The sequence below is a fragment of the Zootoca vivipara genome, chromosome 5, assembly GCF_963506605.1.
Source record: "Zootoca vivipara chromosome 5, rZooViv1.1, whole genome shotgun sequence".
NCBI lineage: Eukaryota > Metazoa > Chordata > Lepidosauria > Squamata > Lacertidae > Zootoca > Zootoca vivipara.
In genome coordinates, this window is record NC_083280.1 from 12,974,672 (window position 1) to 12,989,373 (window position 14,702).

At 44.5% G+C, this 14,702-nt stretch overlaps 1 protein-coding gene across 5 annotated transcripts in view; it reads right to left on the reverse strand.

Annotated features, from left to right (window-relative positions):
* Nucleotides 1-14,702, reverse strand: part of NAALADL2 (N-acetylated alpha-linked acidic dipeptidase like 2) — a 798,353-nt gene that overhangs the window by 319,575 nt on the left and 464,076 nt on the right. For all 5 annotated transcript variants that reach the window (XM_035134128.2, XM_035134127.2, XM_035134132.2 and 2 more), the window contains one exon: nt 1,129-1,399. In XM_035134128.2, coding sequence (XP_034990019.2) covers nt 1,129-1,399 — 271 coding nt within the window. The remainder of the gene's footprint in view (nt 1-1,128; nt 1,400-14,702) is intronic.

Sequence of the window (14,702 nt, forward strand, 5' to 3'; positions counted from 1 at the left end):
CCATAGTTCAGTGGTGAAGGGCAGGTAATAAATTTAATTCATAATAATAATAAATGAAATCAAGAACATCATTTCTACCTAATGAGAGACAGGTTTGTTACCTGTCCTGCTGGACAAAATGGTAGGGGGGAAACTGAAGACTGAGAGCTTTGCACACAGGTGTTGTGCCATTGATTTTGACCTTCAAAGCCCTATGCGGTTTAGGACCCTCATACCTACGGGATCGCCTCTCCTGGTATGCCCTGCGGAGGACCTTAAGGTCCACAAATAACAACATATTGGAGATCCCAAGCCATAAGGTGGTTAGATTGTCCTCAACTAGGGCCAGGGCCTTTTCAGTACTTGCCCCGACTTGGTGGAACGCTCTCTCACAGGAGACCAGGGCCCTGCGGGATTTGACATCTTTCCGCAGGGCCTGCAAGATGGAGCTGTTCCGCCTGGCCTTTGGGCTGGACTCAGTCTGACCCCTATGTTTTCCTCCCTTATGGTTTTGATTTGGGCTACTTTAAAATGAGGCTGCTTTTTAAAATTTTAAATTTAAACTGTATTTTAACACGTATTTTAATTAATTGTTTTTCTTTCTTTTACGTCTTATTGTAATTTTACTGGTGTCAGCCACCCTGTGCCCAGTTTTGACTGGGGAGGGCGGGGTATAAATATTATTATTATTATTATTATTATTATTATTATTATTATTATTATTATTATTATTAATGATTCCTCCACTTTCAGGTTGCAACCCAGCAACTATCCCGTGGTCCTCAAAAACTTCATATTAAAGGAATCTTTTGAAAGCTATGTTGGTGCTTAGCAGAGCTGCCTCATCAACTAAACGAAGAATTTAAAAAATCCATCAAAAGCTATTGACATGTATCTAAAAGAAGGCAGTAGACACACCAAAAAACATGAAGAATTCCAACTTCCACTTAAAAAGGTATAAAACATAAACCGAGATGGAGCATGCCAAAAACTGAGTAATAAAGCATACTATATCTTAAACCCACACCTACTTGGCTTCTTTCGAGCCTTGCAAACAATACATCATCCCATTGGTTTAAATCTAGATGGAAGCTGTTTCTTTCTATTTCCTCCCCCCACCAAAATGACAGAGACAAATGGTTACATTACCGTGAGAGTTCCTTTGGCAGAGTAAGCAGCATAGGAGTAGAGAAGGTCTTGACTGTGAAGCTTTTTGGTCTCTTTGCTACACAGCTGTCCATTAGGATAAAAGCATTCACCAGTGCTGTTCAGAGTCACTGTATTTGGAGAAGCGCCCGGCAGGTCAAGGAGGACAGAGTAATTTACGAGCTGGACATCTTCAAGGCCATAGGATGTCCACTGAGCCAGCAGCTTCATTGCAATATCTCTATCTTCTTTCCCACGCAGCTGTATCAAATCTCTGACAACAAAGAAACAACAACAGAAGTACTCGATTAACACATTGGCTTTCCCCAATGCCTCTTCACTTTTCTAATAAGAAGCCTCTGATTTTATTTGTTATGATGACTAGAATCTAGAACAGGCATCCCCAAACTGCGGCCCTCCAGATGTTTTGGCCTACAACTCCCATGATCCCTAGCTAACAGGACCAGTGGTCGGTGAAGATGGGAATTGTAGTCCAAAACATTTGGAGGGCCGAAGTTTGGGGATGCCTGATCTAGAAAATGTATTGTACCTAATTCTCCAACCATCTTATCACAAGAAGCAGGTGGATATATCGCATTAAGAATTTCAGGAGGCCCATTGTGTTAGCCCCGTCTTCTGGTTGTTTTGTAAAACTTGAGGCTAGTCTTCCAAGAATATAGGACAAACAAAACCTAACATCATCTACGAGGAAGACAAGGGACTGGTTCAGACATGGATGCTTTTAGGAAGCTGCCCTCCTGGTCAGTGGCATAGCATGGGTGCAAAAATTCATAGGAATCCCCACCCTAGCAAAGGCAGCAGAACAGCTCAGGTCCACAGTGAGCGGACATGAACAAAGCAAGGCAGACAGCATAGTGTGCAGTGGCGGAGCTTAGGTGGGGGCGTGGCTGGCACACACCCCGGGAGTGTGGCACGCAGGCCACAGGGGCGTGGTGCACACCCTGGGGGCATTGTGCACGTCCTGGGGGTGTGCCGTGCCGCCCGCAGGGGCATGGCATGCGTCCTGGGGCCCAGCACGGGGGTGGGCAGCCACAATGGCACCCCACCAGGATCGTGGTGCTGGGGGTGGTGCGCTCCCCCACCCCCTCTTCCTTCGCCAGTGATAGTGTGGTGCTCTTCCCCACTGGCATAAGGGGGATATGCCCACACCAAGGGTTGTGTCAGCCAGACGGGCTCTCCCCCTGTAGGCAGTGCAGCACAGCCCTGCTTGGCTCTGGTGGGGGAGTGCTCCAGTAGCATCATCAGCTTGCCTGCCCAGGGCGCCAGCAACCCACGCTACACCACTGCTCCTGGTACTCTCCTGATGTTTGGGACTACAACTGCCATCAGTCCCAACCAGCATAACCAACGGGAGGCACTGGGTTGGGGAAAGCTGTGTTTTGTTCCTAGAATTAAGATAACAAAATAATTTGTTGTTGTTGTTGTTGTTGTTGTTGTTGTTGTTGTTAAAGGTTTCCTCCCCGATTTTCTCTTATTAAGAGTGGAGATGCCTTTTGACTAAATGTAGCTGAAATTCTCTGCAGCTGATGGAAGTGAAGGGTCAGAATGGGGTGGGTAGACACCGCCCAGTCAGCTGCCTTAAGGAGGAGAATGTGGTTGGTACACTTCTTAGAAAAATGTCCTTTATACAAAGATCTCAAGAAACATTTATCTGAAGCTCCTAACATTAGGACTTAGCAATGATTCCCCCTTTAAGTTCTTATTGTACCAACAAACTTGCATTTAAAGCAGGAGAAGTTCTAGTTCCTTCTACATCTCTTCCTGGAGACCACTGTCTCTTGGAGGAATCACACAATGAACTTTTGCCCATGGTTCAGGTCATATGAGCTCTGAGAGTTGGGAGAACCTTCAGAATGGTCTTTAAGAGAGCACGAGGAAGGGCTGATTTAATGAGAAACGCAGAGAAACTATACGCATATGGGAGCATGGGGGCACATGGGACCCTTAGGATATTATCCACCATGTACACACAGCATATATGAGAGAACACAACAGATCCTATCTTGTTCCAGCCCAATAGCCAGAAAACCATTTTAAACAAATGAGAATGACATTCACCATCTGTGGTCTATTTTAATACCAAATAACACACACACACACACACACACACACACACATGTTTGAAATGAAGTGGGCTTATGTTAAAGACTTGCGAGCTCTTTTCAAGAGGAATAATAGTCAAAGGTCAACTCTTTGGATTTAATCTTTTCCACTTTATCTCCAATAAGTCTTCAAACAGACTGCACAAAATAGACAAGTTAATCCAATCACTAGTACATTACAAGCTAGTGATTTCATCAGCTATGCCCTTTAAGGCAATGACACAAACTTGGACAGTCCCAAAACGCACAAAGTCGTTTGATTAACACAATTGCTACTTGAAGACCCACATTTCCCACAGGTATTGGAAGCATTAATAGAATAAATAATGGAAGTGAACTCATCCCATACAAATAAGATTGACGCACTTCCCACCAGCCTGCACTTTGCTTCAGCGAGGGAGGTAGTTTTAAATGAAGAGCACAATTATGAAATTGTTCCTTTCACTATGAAATGAACGATGCTTTCCACTCTGTAATTAAATCAATACGCTATTGAAACTTTAGTGACAATATCCTTGATTGAATTAAAGCAACACAAGTGCATTCCTTATTTATTTCATAATTCCTTTTACAGAATATTTTAAAAATCCTGATGCAAATCGTGTTCTAAGCTTTATTAAAACAAATCAGCAGGTATTAAGTGTTTTAATGACTCTTGGGAATATTTTAATCTAGCAAACAAACTCTTCTGAAGTTCTACTAGTAAGGCTAAGGCTGTGATCCTAAGCCTTTTTACTGAGAAGGATATATCCCTTTAGATGAAGTTGAACATACTTCCAAGCAAATATGTTCAGGAGCACTGAGCTGTAAATGGCCCACGTACTTCAACTTCGTGGGGTCACGAAGAGTCGGACACAACTAAACGACTAAAAAACAACATCAACTTCACTGTTCTTGAAGTTTAAAAGTGATTTGTCACAGCCTTTGAACCATGCAGCAATCCAGAATCAGAGTCAGGGGCTACAGAGGCATCAACAAAGGGCTCTGAGCCAGCTGCTGTGCCTGGGGCCATCAGATAGGAGCCCTCAGAAGAACCTCCCATACCACAAGGACCTGTAGGACCATGGCCAAGACCCTCACAGGTGCCTTCCCTTGTGCCTGAGGAACCAATGCCTTTCACAGTAAATAAATCCAGCAGGACACACACCGGGTGGCAGGGAATGGAATGGAGAAAAGGTGTCCATTTTCAGGTCAGAAGGTTGGACCTTTCAGAACCTTAAGTTCTCCACAAGGGGATGGAGTCTAGAAGAGGTAATTTGGAGGCAGGGGTTTAAAAGGCCTGCTGCCTTGCCCTGTGGATCCAGCATCCAGAGCACAACATGATCATTATACTGAATGAGGACCCAGTTTAGCTAAAGTTGGGTTTGGGTTGCCTTGGGCAAGATAAAGCGACTAAGAAATTTTAATAATAATAATAATAATAATAATAATAATAATAATAATAATAATGTAAAATAAAAAGTGAGCCCTCACTCTGTTCTATTGTAAGCTATAGAAATTCAGTTAATTGCAATTTCAATTTAACCCATTCTTTTCAATGGGGCGTAAGAATAGCAGCATTTAGCCGCATTGGTGCCCATGGTGTTCATTTGATCTTTATAGGCTGGTTGATCACATACATACATCTTGATTTCTCATTGCCTGAGTACTCGGCACTCAGTGATAGGATTCGAACATGTGAGCATGTTCCACTGTAGTGGTAGAACAATAATGACTCATTCTCACATATGCAAGTCATCCCTTGATTCTGCAGTGATCAAGCGAATAACTTCCCAGTGTGATTCAATCTTTGTTATACAGGTTTGATACAACGAACCATTGCATGACTAGGGTAGCCATATTTTGAAGAGCAAAAAAGAGGACACATTTACCAACTTCTACTTTTAACTATGGATCACTATGACAACTCTATCCATGAAAAGGGGGAAGTGTCCTGGGAAAAGAGGACCTATGGCAACCCTTTGTGAAGAAGACGAAGAAGACGAAGAAGAAGACGAAGACGAAGACGAAGACGAAGAAGAAGAAGAAGAAGAAGAAGAAGAAGAAGAAGAAGTGGAGTTGTTTGGATTTGATATCCCGCTTTATCACTACCCTAAGAAGTCTCAAAGCGGCTAACATTCTCCTTTCCCTTCCTCCCCCACAACAAACCCTCTGTGAGGTGAGTGGGGCTGAGAGACTTCAAAGAAGCGTGACAAGCCCAAGGCCACCCAGCAGTTGCATGTGGAGGAGCGGAGACGCGAACCTGGTCCACCAGATTATGAGTCTACCACTCTTAACCACTACACCACTGGCCAAGCATTTAAACGGAGGGCTTCATAGTCATTCCTATCATGGGGAAACAATGGCCAGTCAATGTGAAGATGCAAATTCACAACGTAAATCCCCCCCAGCCAACATTTAACTAAAGGATGGAAGGAGATTGGGAATTCCCATCTACATGACCTAGCATGGTGAGTTCCAGAAGATGGTGAACTAAAAGTTCCATCAGCCCCAGTTTACATTGCCAAAAGTCAAGTTTGTTGGGAATTGTCCAGCAACATCTGAAGGACACCATATTGTTAGGAAGGAAGGAAGGAAGGAAGGAAGGAAGGAAGGAAGGAAGGAAGGAAGGAAGGAAGGAAGGAAGAAAGAATGGATTTCTTTTCCTTTGTATCACTATAATGCCAAGTAAATATTAAATTCAAGCATTATTCCTGCATGGAAATAATACACTTTGCATTCTCTTCTGCAGAATATTGTGTTGTTTAACCCAATGGCTGTCAAAATTGTGTTCTAGGGAATTCTGGGGTTCTTGATTAGGATGAGTAAATCACATTCAAAATTCACTTGTGGTTGTGTCAAAGGATTCATGACAATGTGCACCTCATAATCTGTTGCCACCCAGAGAGGTTCCTTGGCCAGTAAGTTTACACGGAACATGTTTCCTGGAGGTAGAAAGTTTGAAAACCATTGGTTTAAGCTACCCAGAGATGAACCACAAAGGATTATAGTTCACAATCTACACCATAAAGCTTCGGCAATCTGAATGCTATTGTGTAAAGCAGTAAAGAGGCTGGAAGCATCCTGAAGGGGATAGAACAATTTGTCTGTACAGCTCATCAGCGCTCAACAGTTATAAGGCTAGGATTCCCTGCCAGCACAGCAGCGTGACAGCCCCAAAAGGTGGAGGGATATGGCTTGTCCCTGAAGAAAAATGAACACTTACAGTACCCAGGCATTTTGATATAAAATAGGCATTAATGGAGGGAGGGAATTGGCTGAACCAGCATGCCTGGCATGCAGCGAGGAATAATTTGCTGTCGCTGGATCTTTTCTAACTCATGTTTCATAAAACATACAAATGAAACTGACCAAAGGAAAGTGGTCAGATGGGGGCTGTGGTCTGCTTTTTAAAACTGGGGATAAGGCTCCCACTTTTTCCATTGGGAGAAATGCAACCTCATTCCTAGGTTGGGGTAAGCTGAACCAATGGCAGAACCTGGTGACTAAAAGACAGAATAAAGCAGACCAGATGTGGAGCCAGGATGCATCAGAACTGAGCAAGAGGCAGCCCATGAGGCTGGAGCCAGAGACAAAAAGAATTCCACTGGCCAAGCATTTAAACGGAGGGCTTCATAGCCATTCCCATCATGGGGAAACAATGGCCAGCCAGCATGGGCAGAATCTAAATTGTGGGGACACTTCCTAAGGCGTATCTAGGAAGATGCTCCAAAGTGGCTCTCAGAATAGCCATTCAGAGGGCTGAGAATCCTATCCCAACACCAGTAACTGACTACAAGAGTTTTTAATGAGATGTCCCAAGGCACCAGTGTGTCAGCGAGTACCTCCTTTGGCATCCAAAAATTATGAGGCTATAGAGCCCACTCCCACAGAAGGCAGTGGTGGCCACCGATTCAGACAGCTTTAAAAGATAAATTCATGAAGGAGCTCTCATGCTTCCCCTTGACTTCCAGGTCCACAGGAACAGAAGATGTGGTATGCTAGCCAGGAGTTTCAGGGCTGCTGGCAAAGTGTCCAGCTCACCACACGTGAATAGAAAGGAGAAGCTCACGTGAACTTCTTCCTGGATCAAGGCCAGGTACAGAACCAAGAAGGGGATGGAGCCTCCAGCTCCTGTAGAAGCTCTAAGCTTGAACTGAATAGTTTATGGAGCATCAGCTTCCAACCATTTCTGAAGTGGGTGAAGGATAAAATCCTCTTGAGGTGCTGGAATGTAAGCTGAAAATTCCAGCTAAGGTGTTGGTGTGTTGGTAGGGATGAAAACCTGGAGAGGCTTAGGGACTCCAACTCACATCAAACAGAGCCAGCATGGCTGATGGTCAGGAATGATGGTAGTTGTAGCCCAATAGCACCTGCTGAGCCACCAATTCTGTACTCCTGACCAAAGGCATTTTTTGAGCTGTGAAAATCCATTTGCACATGGAAGCCACCAAGTGATGAAAATCAGGGTTGTTGTTGCTTTTAACCATGCCTAATGACTGTGTGGACCCTGTAAGGCTCCCAGAGGCCGCAACACTGCTATTAAAGGGCATTTATTCATATGGATTTCTGTCTGACTGGAGCAGGAAGAGACCTTGCTGAAAACACTTCCATAGAGCTATTGTTTTTCTATAAAGGTGCCTTATGGGCAGAAATTCCATCAAAAACTGTCACCCAGGAGTGAAATATGCTTGTGCAATTCTGTTCCTGCTTTTCAAATACTACTTGTTTTGGGTGTGTGTGTGTGTGTGTGTTTTAAATTATTTTCTCCTTTCACTTGACGTGATCCATGTTTGAACTGACATTTCGGTTTAGCTTTTCCTCGAGTCTAATTGTTCAAGAAATAACAGTAGGGAGTTTGTGTGCATGTGTGTTGCAAATGAACTGATCTTTATTTAGGAGGGAAATGACAGCATGTTGGAATGGGAAGAGAGACCGTAAATATACTGTGTACTCATTCCCATCTTCTCAAGCCCCTCTGGAGCCAGAAAGCACAGCTCTCTCACACACACTCTACCCACACTGCCTCAATACACTGCCTCGTACAGTTTCCCCCCCCCCCCTTTCCAGGGGAAAGATACACAAGACAGATGATAAGCAATATCTTAACTCTCCTCCAACACAAAAAAAGTACACAGCTTGATCCATCAAAAAGCCAGTAACTGACATTTGCACAAAGCACCTCAATTAATCCACGGTGTCACCATTTAGAAAGATAAATCTCTATCAATGTGAAAATTGATACTGTGAAAATTGATACTGAGTAGCGTATTTTCTGTGAAAATACGCTACTCTCCCCCTACCCACTCCCCGCTGTCAGCCCCCTACTCTGCCCCCTTTCAGGAAAGTAGCATAATCTGGGCTACAAATGATGGCATGAGGCCATAGAGACTCTTAATCTAAATATAGCTACTTTGATTCCTCAGTGCTCAACCCCTGATCTCAATCATTTTCTGTGCTTTAAAAGGCTGTGATCCTAAATACACAAGCAGTCCTATCCTACCAAAGGCTGCTTTGTCTGTAAATAATTGCAAAAATATAGGATTGTGCCACAACAAGTATAATAATAATAATAATTCCTGCTCTTCACCAGCAGGTTCGAGGCCAGGTTACAATATAATATTTAAAACAGATTACAGAAAAAGAGTGAACCTGGAAAACACACATCCCAGACTAAGGAGGTGTGTCATCAGTATTTGTCCAAAGCTGTAAAGTGGAGAAGCCAGACACACCATTGTGGAGAGGGAATTCTTCGATTCAGGGGCTGCCACAGAGAACACCCTTTTCTGGGTTACCCTTCTAGCTTCTGAAGGAGGTAGAACTACAGAGAGGGTCCCTCTTCTGGTCGTAACATTTGCGAGGGTCTGTAGGGAATATGTGGGGTCTAAGGGACGCGGGTGGCGCTGTGGGTTAAACCACAGAGCCTAGGGCTTACTGATCAGAAGGTTGGCGGTTCGAATCCCCGCGGCGGGGTGAGCTCCCATTGCTCGGTCCTAGCTCCTGTCAACCTAGCAGTTCGAAAGCACATCAAAATGCAAGTAGATAAATAGGTACCGCTACAGCGGGAAGGTATTCGGCATTTCCGTGTGCTGCTCTGGTTCGCCAGAAGCGGCTTTGTCATGCTGGCCACATGACCTGGAAGCTGTACGCCGGCTCCCTCGGCCAATAACACGAGATGAGTGCCGCAACCCCAGAGTCGGTCACAACTGGACCTAATGGCCAGGGGTCCATTTACCTTTACCTTTAAGTCCTGAATGCCAGCAGCCTTCCTGCCCTCAGAAAGAGAGGCAGACCTATCCAGTTTGCCCAGTGGCCTCTAAAAATGATAATAATTCTGGGCAACATGGTAAGACCTGCAGTGGTGTAGCTAGGTAATTTGAGACTTTGGCATTAAAGGTGGGCAAGGTCCATAGCTTGGTGACAAAGCATCTGCTTTGCACTTAAATGGCTCCAGGTTCAATCCCCACCATCTCCAGGTATGGCTGCAAATGTCTCCTGCCTGAAACCCTGGAAAGCCATTGACAGCCATTGTAGATAATGCTGAGCTAGACAAATTACCTGAGACAGCATAAGGCATATTCCAAGATGTCTTAAATTGGCCTTGTGTCCTGAGCCACCATTTTATTCCTGCCTCCACCATCGTTCCCCATTGAGCCATTACTAGGCAGTTGCTCATTTCTAGTAAAACGCACAATCTTAAAGGTCCAAATTCTGCTGAGATTTGCACTAGGATAATAATAATAATAATAATAATAATAATAATAATAATAATAATAATAATAACAACATATTATTTGTACCCCGCCCACTCTGGGCGGCTTCCAACAGAGATTAAAACTACATTGTTGTTGTTTAGTCGTTTAGTCGTGTCCGACTCTTCGTGACCCCATGGACCATAGCACGCCAGGCACTCCTGTCTTCCACTGCCTCCCACAGTTTGGTCAAACTCATGTTCGTAGCTTCGAGAACACTGTCCAACCATCTCGTCCTCTGTCGTCTCCTTCTCCTAGTGCCCTCAATCTTTCCCAACATCAGGGTCTTTTCCAAGGATTCTTCTCTTCTCATGAGGTGGCCAAAGTATTGGAGCCTCAGCTTCACGATCTGTCCTTCCAGGGAGCACTCAGGGCTGATTTCCTTAAGAATGGATAGGTTTGATCTTCTTGCAGTCCATGGGACTCTCAAGAGTCTCCTCCAGCACCATAATTCAAAAGCATCAATTCTTCGGCGATCAGCCTTCTTTATGGTCCAGCTCTCACTTCCATACATCGCTACTCGGAAAACCATAGCTTTAACTATACGGACCTTTGTCGGCAAGGTAATGTCTCTGCTTTTTAAGATGCTGTCTAGGTTTGTCATTGCTTTTCTCCCAAGAAGCAGGCGTCTTTTAATTTCGTGACATACATTTAATACAGAGATTAAAAATACATTAAACCATGGCAAAGCTAACCTGGTTCCATTTGTTTATCTTTCTGAACCCTGTATCAGCATTAAACAAGGTTTAGAGCAGGCATCCCCAAACCTCAGCCCCCCAGATGCCCCGGACCACAACTCCCATCCTCCCCGACCACTGGTCCTGTTAGCTAGGGATCATGGGAGCTGCAGGCCAAAACATCCGGAGGGCCGCAGCCCGGGGACACCTGGTTTAGAGTGCCCATGGCCAGCCAAGTTACTTGGGCACCTGAGAGAGAAAGCTCTATGGTTTCCCTCTCCCTGCAAAAGTACAATACCCTTGTACCTTTGAAATGAACGCTTTGTTGGGGCAGATTGTGTGTTCAATTCTGGCTCACTGCCAAACCGAGGAACTTTTACAAAGAATTTTCTTTCTTAAAAAAAACCACACACAAGAGGTTCTACATCCATGACCTTGGTTTAGGATTAGAGGCAACCTCTCACCAAGCCTAGATTCACTTTGGTATCTGCTTCAAAACTGGCTGTTTGCTTTAGTCATCAGACTCTCTCTCTTCTCCTTTTATTTAAAGCATTTTATTTAAAGCATCCTTAACCTTTGATCCTTCAAAAAAAAATTCTCTCTCTCAATGATGATCCAAAGCGCAAAGCTAACTGACTGTCTCACTGCTTGCTTAATTATCTAGTGCAGTAGAAGTTGACAATCCTTGTGAGATGGTATTTCTCTCCCACGGTTCACCAAAGACAGTACTGTACTCTTTTTTTTAAATTGACTTCAGAACAGCAACTGCAAGATCATACTACAGTAGATAACAAGAATAGTTCCCACATTTGTTGCTTCCATTATTTCACAGACTGTGAAATTGTTCAACTTTGGCTATCAAAAAGCAGCAAAATGAGAGAACCTTTGAATTATTCACACCAGAGTAAGGACAGTATATTGGGAGTTAGGGGGCGCTCGCAGTCATTTTTCATATATCTTAGGGGTTTTGATAAATGGGTTGCTTTTTGTTGGAAGAAGGGAAACATTCCCACTTCTACTTTTTTAAAGTACACTCCAAAGAGGCTGGCCACACTCACCCCAAACACTTAAAGCATTCTGATACCCCGGTCAACAACCATGGCAAGGGTCTGAGCAAGGATGGTGGGCTAAAATGATGGCTATAAAGCTGCCTTTTGTCCATCTAGCTCAATATTTTCCACACTGTCTGGCAGTGGGTCTCCAGGGAAATCTCCTAGTCCTCCCTTGAGATCCTGTGGGTTGAACCTGAGACCTTTTGCATGCTCTACCACTGTAAAGGTGACGTCTCCCTGGCACAGTCAGCTTGATATTTACTGTCTTTATTACATATGTTACAAGAAAAAGCTACAGTTCAGGATGATGCGTCTGAGACCGTTGAGTCAGATTCGGGGAGTGGCTTTCTTCGATTCCCGCGCCAACAAAATAGGCGGGGGAATCACATGAGACATATTTGACCCTTACATTTCATTTCCCTCCTTGTCTGTGCTGGTTTGAAAGCCCCCTCCCTTCCAGAGTCTGAGCTCCCTTCCTGGGCCTCTGGGCCTCTGCAACATCCCTGAGCCCTTCATCCTCCTGGCTAATCTCCTCCCGCTCTTCCGCTTCCTAGGCCTCTGGGCGGTTGGAAGGCTCCACAGCATCCCTGAGTCCCTTCTCCGCCTTTTCTGTCACTTCCTCCTCTGAATTCTCCCTGACAACCACTGAAACACAGCCCTCCCTCCCCACCACACACAGGCAGTGAACCAGAGGCAAGGAGCAGTATCCAACTAATTTGTTCCATCAGTGCAAGAATTTCTGCTTATGCAATGGAATTTCCCCTTCTGTCTTCCTGCAACACTCCCCATATCTTGTTCTGGTCCCCACCCCTCAGCCCTTCAAAGCAGATTTGGTGAGGGCAGAGAGAGAGGAACTAGGGGCAAGGAGTTCCATTACATAAGGAGAAATCATTGCATTGATGGAATGTGTTTGCTGTATGTCACCGAATGAAATGTTGCAGGGCAAATGTCTTAGTGGAAAGAAAGAGGGAGTAGTCTCCTCCTCCTCCTCCTCCTCCTCCTCCTCTTCTTAGTTAAAGCACTGACTCACACAGCCTTCAAAAACATTGGTTTTCTCTCTCTCTCTCTGTTGTTGTTGTTGTTTAGTCGTTTAGTCGTGTCCGACTCTTCGTGACCCCATGGACCATAGCACGCCAGGCACTTCTCTCTCTCTCCCTCTCCCCAATTCGCCCACTTTTGCTTTCCTGGAAGACCATAGGTAACATGCTAACTCTACAATTCTATGATTCCTCAATGAAAGTTACTAGCAAAGTAAGCAAGTCCAGTCGGCATCCTTGGCTTCCTGAGTCAGTTTCATTAGTTCAGATACAGGAAAGGACACTGCATATATCTGAATAGGAGTTGAAGGCTTTTCCTGCAGCTTTTTACTGGGAGGGAGAGAGACAGAAACACACACACATGCATGGCCTCTGATCATAAAAGCCCTGAACCCTGTTAGCCCAGCTGGTGGTATCCTTTTGCTTTTGTCCCTTTCAATTCCTAATCATTCCTCATCCCCTTGAATTGAGGAACTGATTAGATTGCATTGCTAAGTCAGAATGCTTGTGGGGTTATGCTCACAGCTAATGGCATTTTTTATTTTTTTGGTTTAAATTGTATGATTTAACTCCTTTTAAAAATGGCCTTGGTTTCTGGCAAACAGCAATGGAATTCAGAAGTGCAGCTCAGTAATTGAAGTCCTTGAGAGAGAAAAACAGCTGAATCTATGCAAATCTTCGGAAATCACGATGATCTCAGGGTTTGGGGTTGCCTTTTGTTTTTTAGAAGAGTGAATAGCTGCTCAGATACATATTTTAGATTTGTGTGCCTGCAATTCAAAATAATTTCATTTTCAGCCAATGGGGCAATACACTATTAAGCATATTGCGTAAGAAGATGAGCCTTATCTGGGGCATAACCTCCCATCACTCTACAGGCGAAAGCAGAATCACGCTTGTCAAGTCCCCAGTCTCAAACCACTGGTTTCTCTTTGAGTCTCTCCCCTCCCCTTCACTATTACATGTTGCTGTTGGCTATTCACTGCCAGCTGCAAGCTGAATTCATCTACACTACAATAGCTTGTCTTCCAGTAATTTAAAACCCAAGAGGGTGATTGTTCTTTTGGTAAAGACGTACTAGAAACAATATCATTGTCTCGCACTATATTATCAACAGTTTGGAAATATACCTCAGCAGCTGCAGGGCGTGTGTCAAATGGAAGGCTGTGTGAGCACAACATAGTCTTTTCGTCTCCATGTCCATGTGATTGACCTCCATGTGCATTAGATCAGGGGTGGGGGGACCTTCTTTCAGGGCGACCCTCATGCCTCTGGTGGGCAGGGCCAGAGGCAAAAGGAAGCAGAACAACAGGTATGACTTTTCCCATTGTGCAGTAGGCTACATTCTAGCTACACAAAAGTCAGAGGTTCTGCACATATGTCTCAGATCTTTATCCAGGAAAGCAAGAGGTATTATCCCACTTCAGTGACTTATTCCTGCCTGGCAAGAGCACTCAAGAAGGGAGTTGGGGCATAGCCCAGGAGAGGACAGCAGCCTGGGAAATTCCTGAGAGCCAGATATAGGAGTTTGAGAGCCACATTTGGCTCCCAGGCCTGAGGTTCAGCACGCCAGAAACAGAGAATATTTCTAAAAGAGGAATGAACCTTGGCAAACAAAGGCAATGACTGTTTGATGTGTGCAAACATGACACTTGGAAGTGACCTGAAAATGCCACAAAGATGCCACTGAAAAGGTGGAACAGGCCCCTCTGATGCGTGCTGGGGCCTGGAATGTAATTCCTCCACAAAACGAGTATTTCCTGTAATGACTGAATGTAATTTGCTGCCTGTTAAGTATCGTATGTCTGTGCAATATGGGTATTTGCAAAGTTTGCTGCATTCTTACTTTATATTTTTAGGTGTAAATTAAAAAGGGATAAAAGGGTGTGTGTGGATGTGGCACAGTGGTCTAAAGCACTGAGCCTCTTGGGCTTGCTGATCAGAAGCTTGGCAGTTC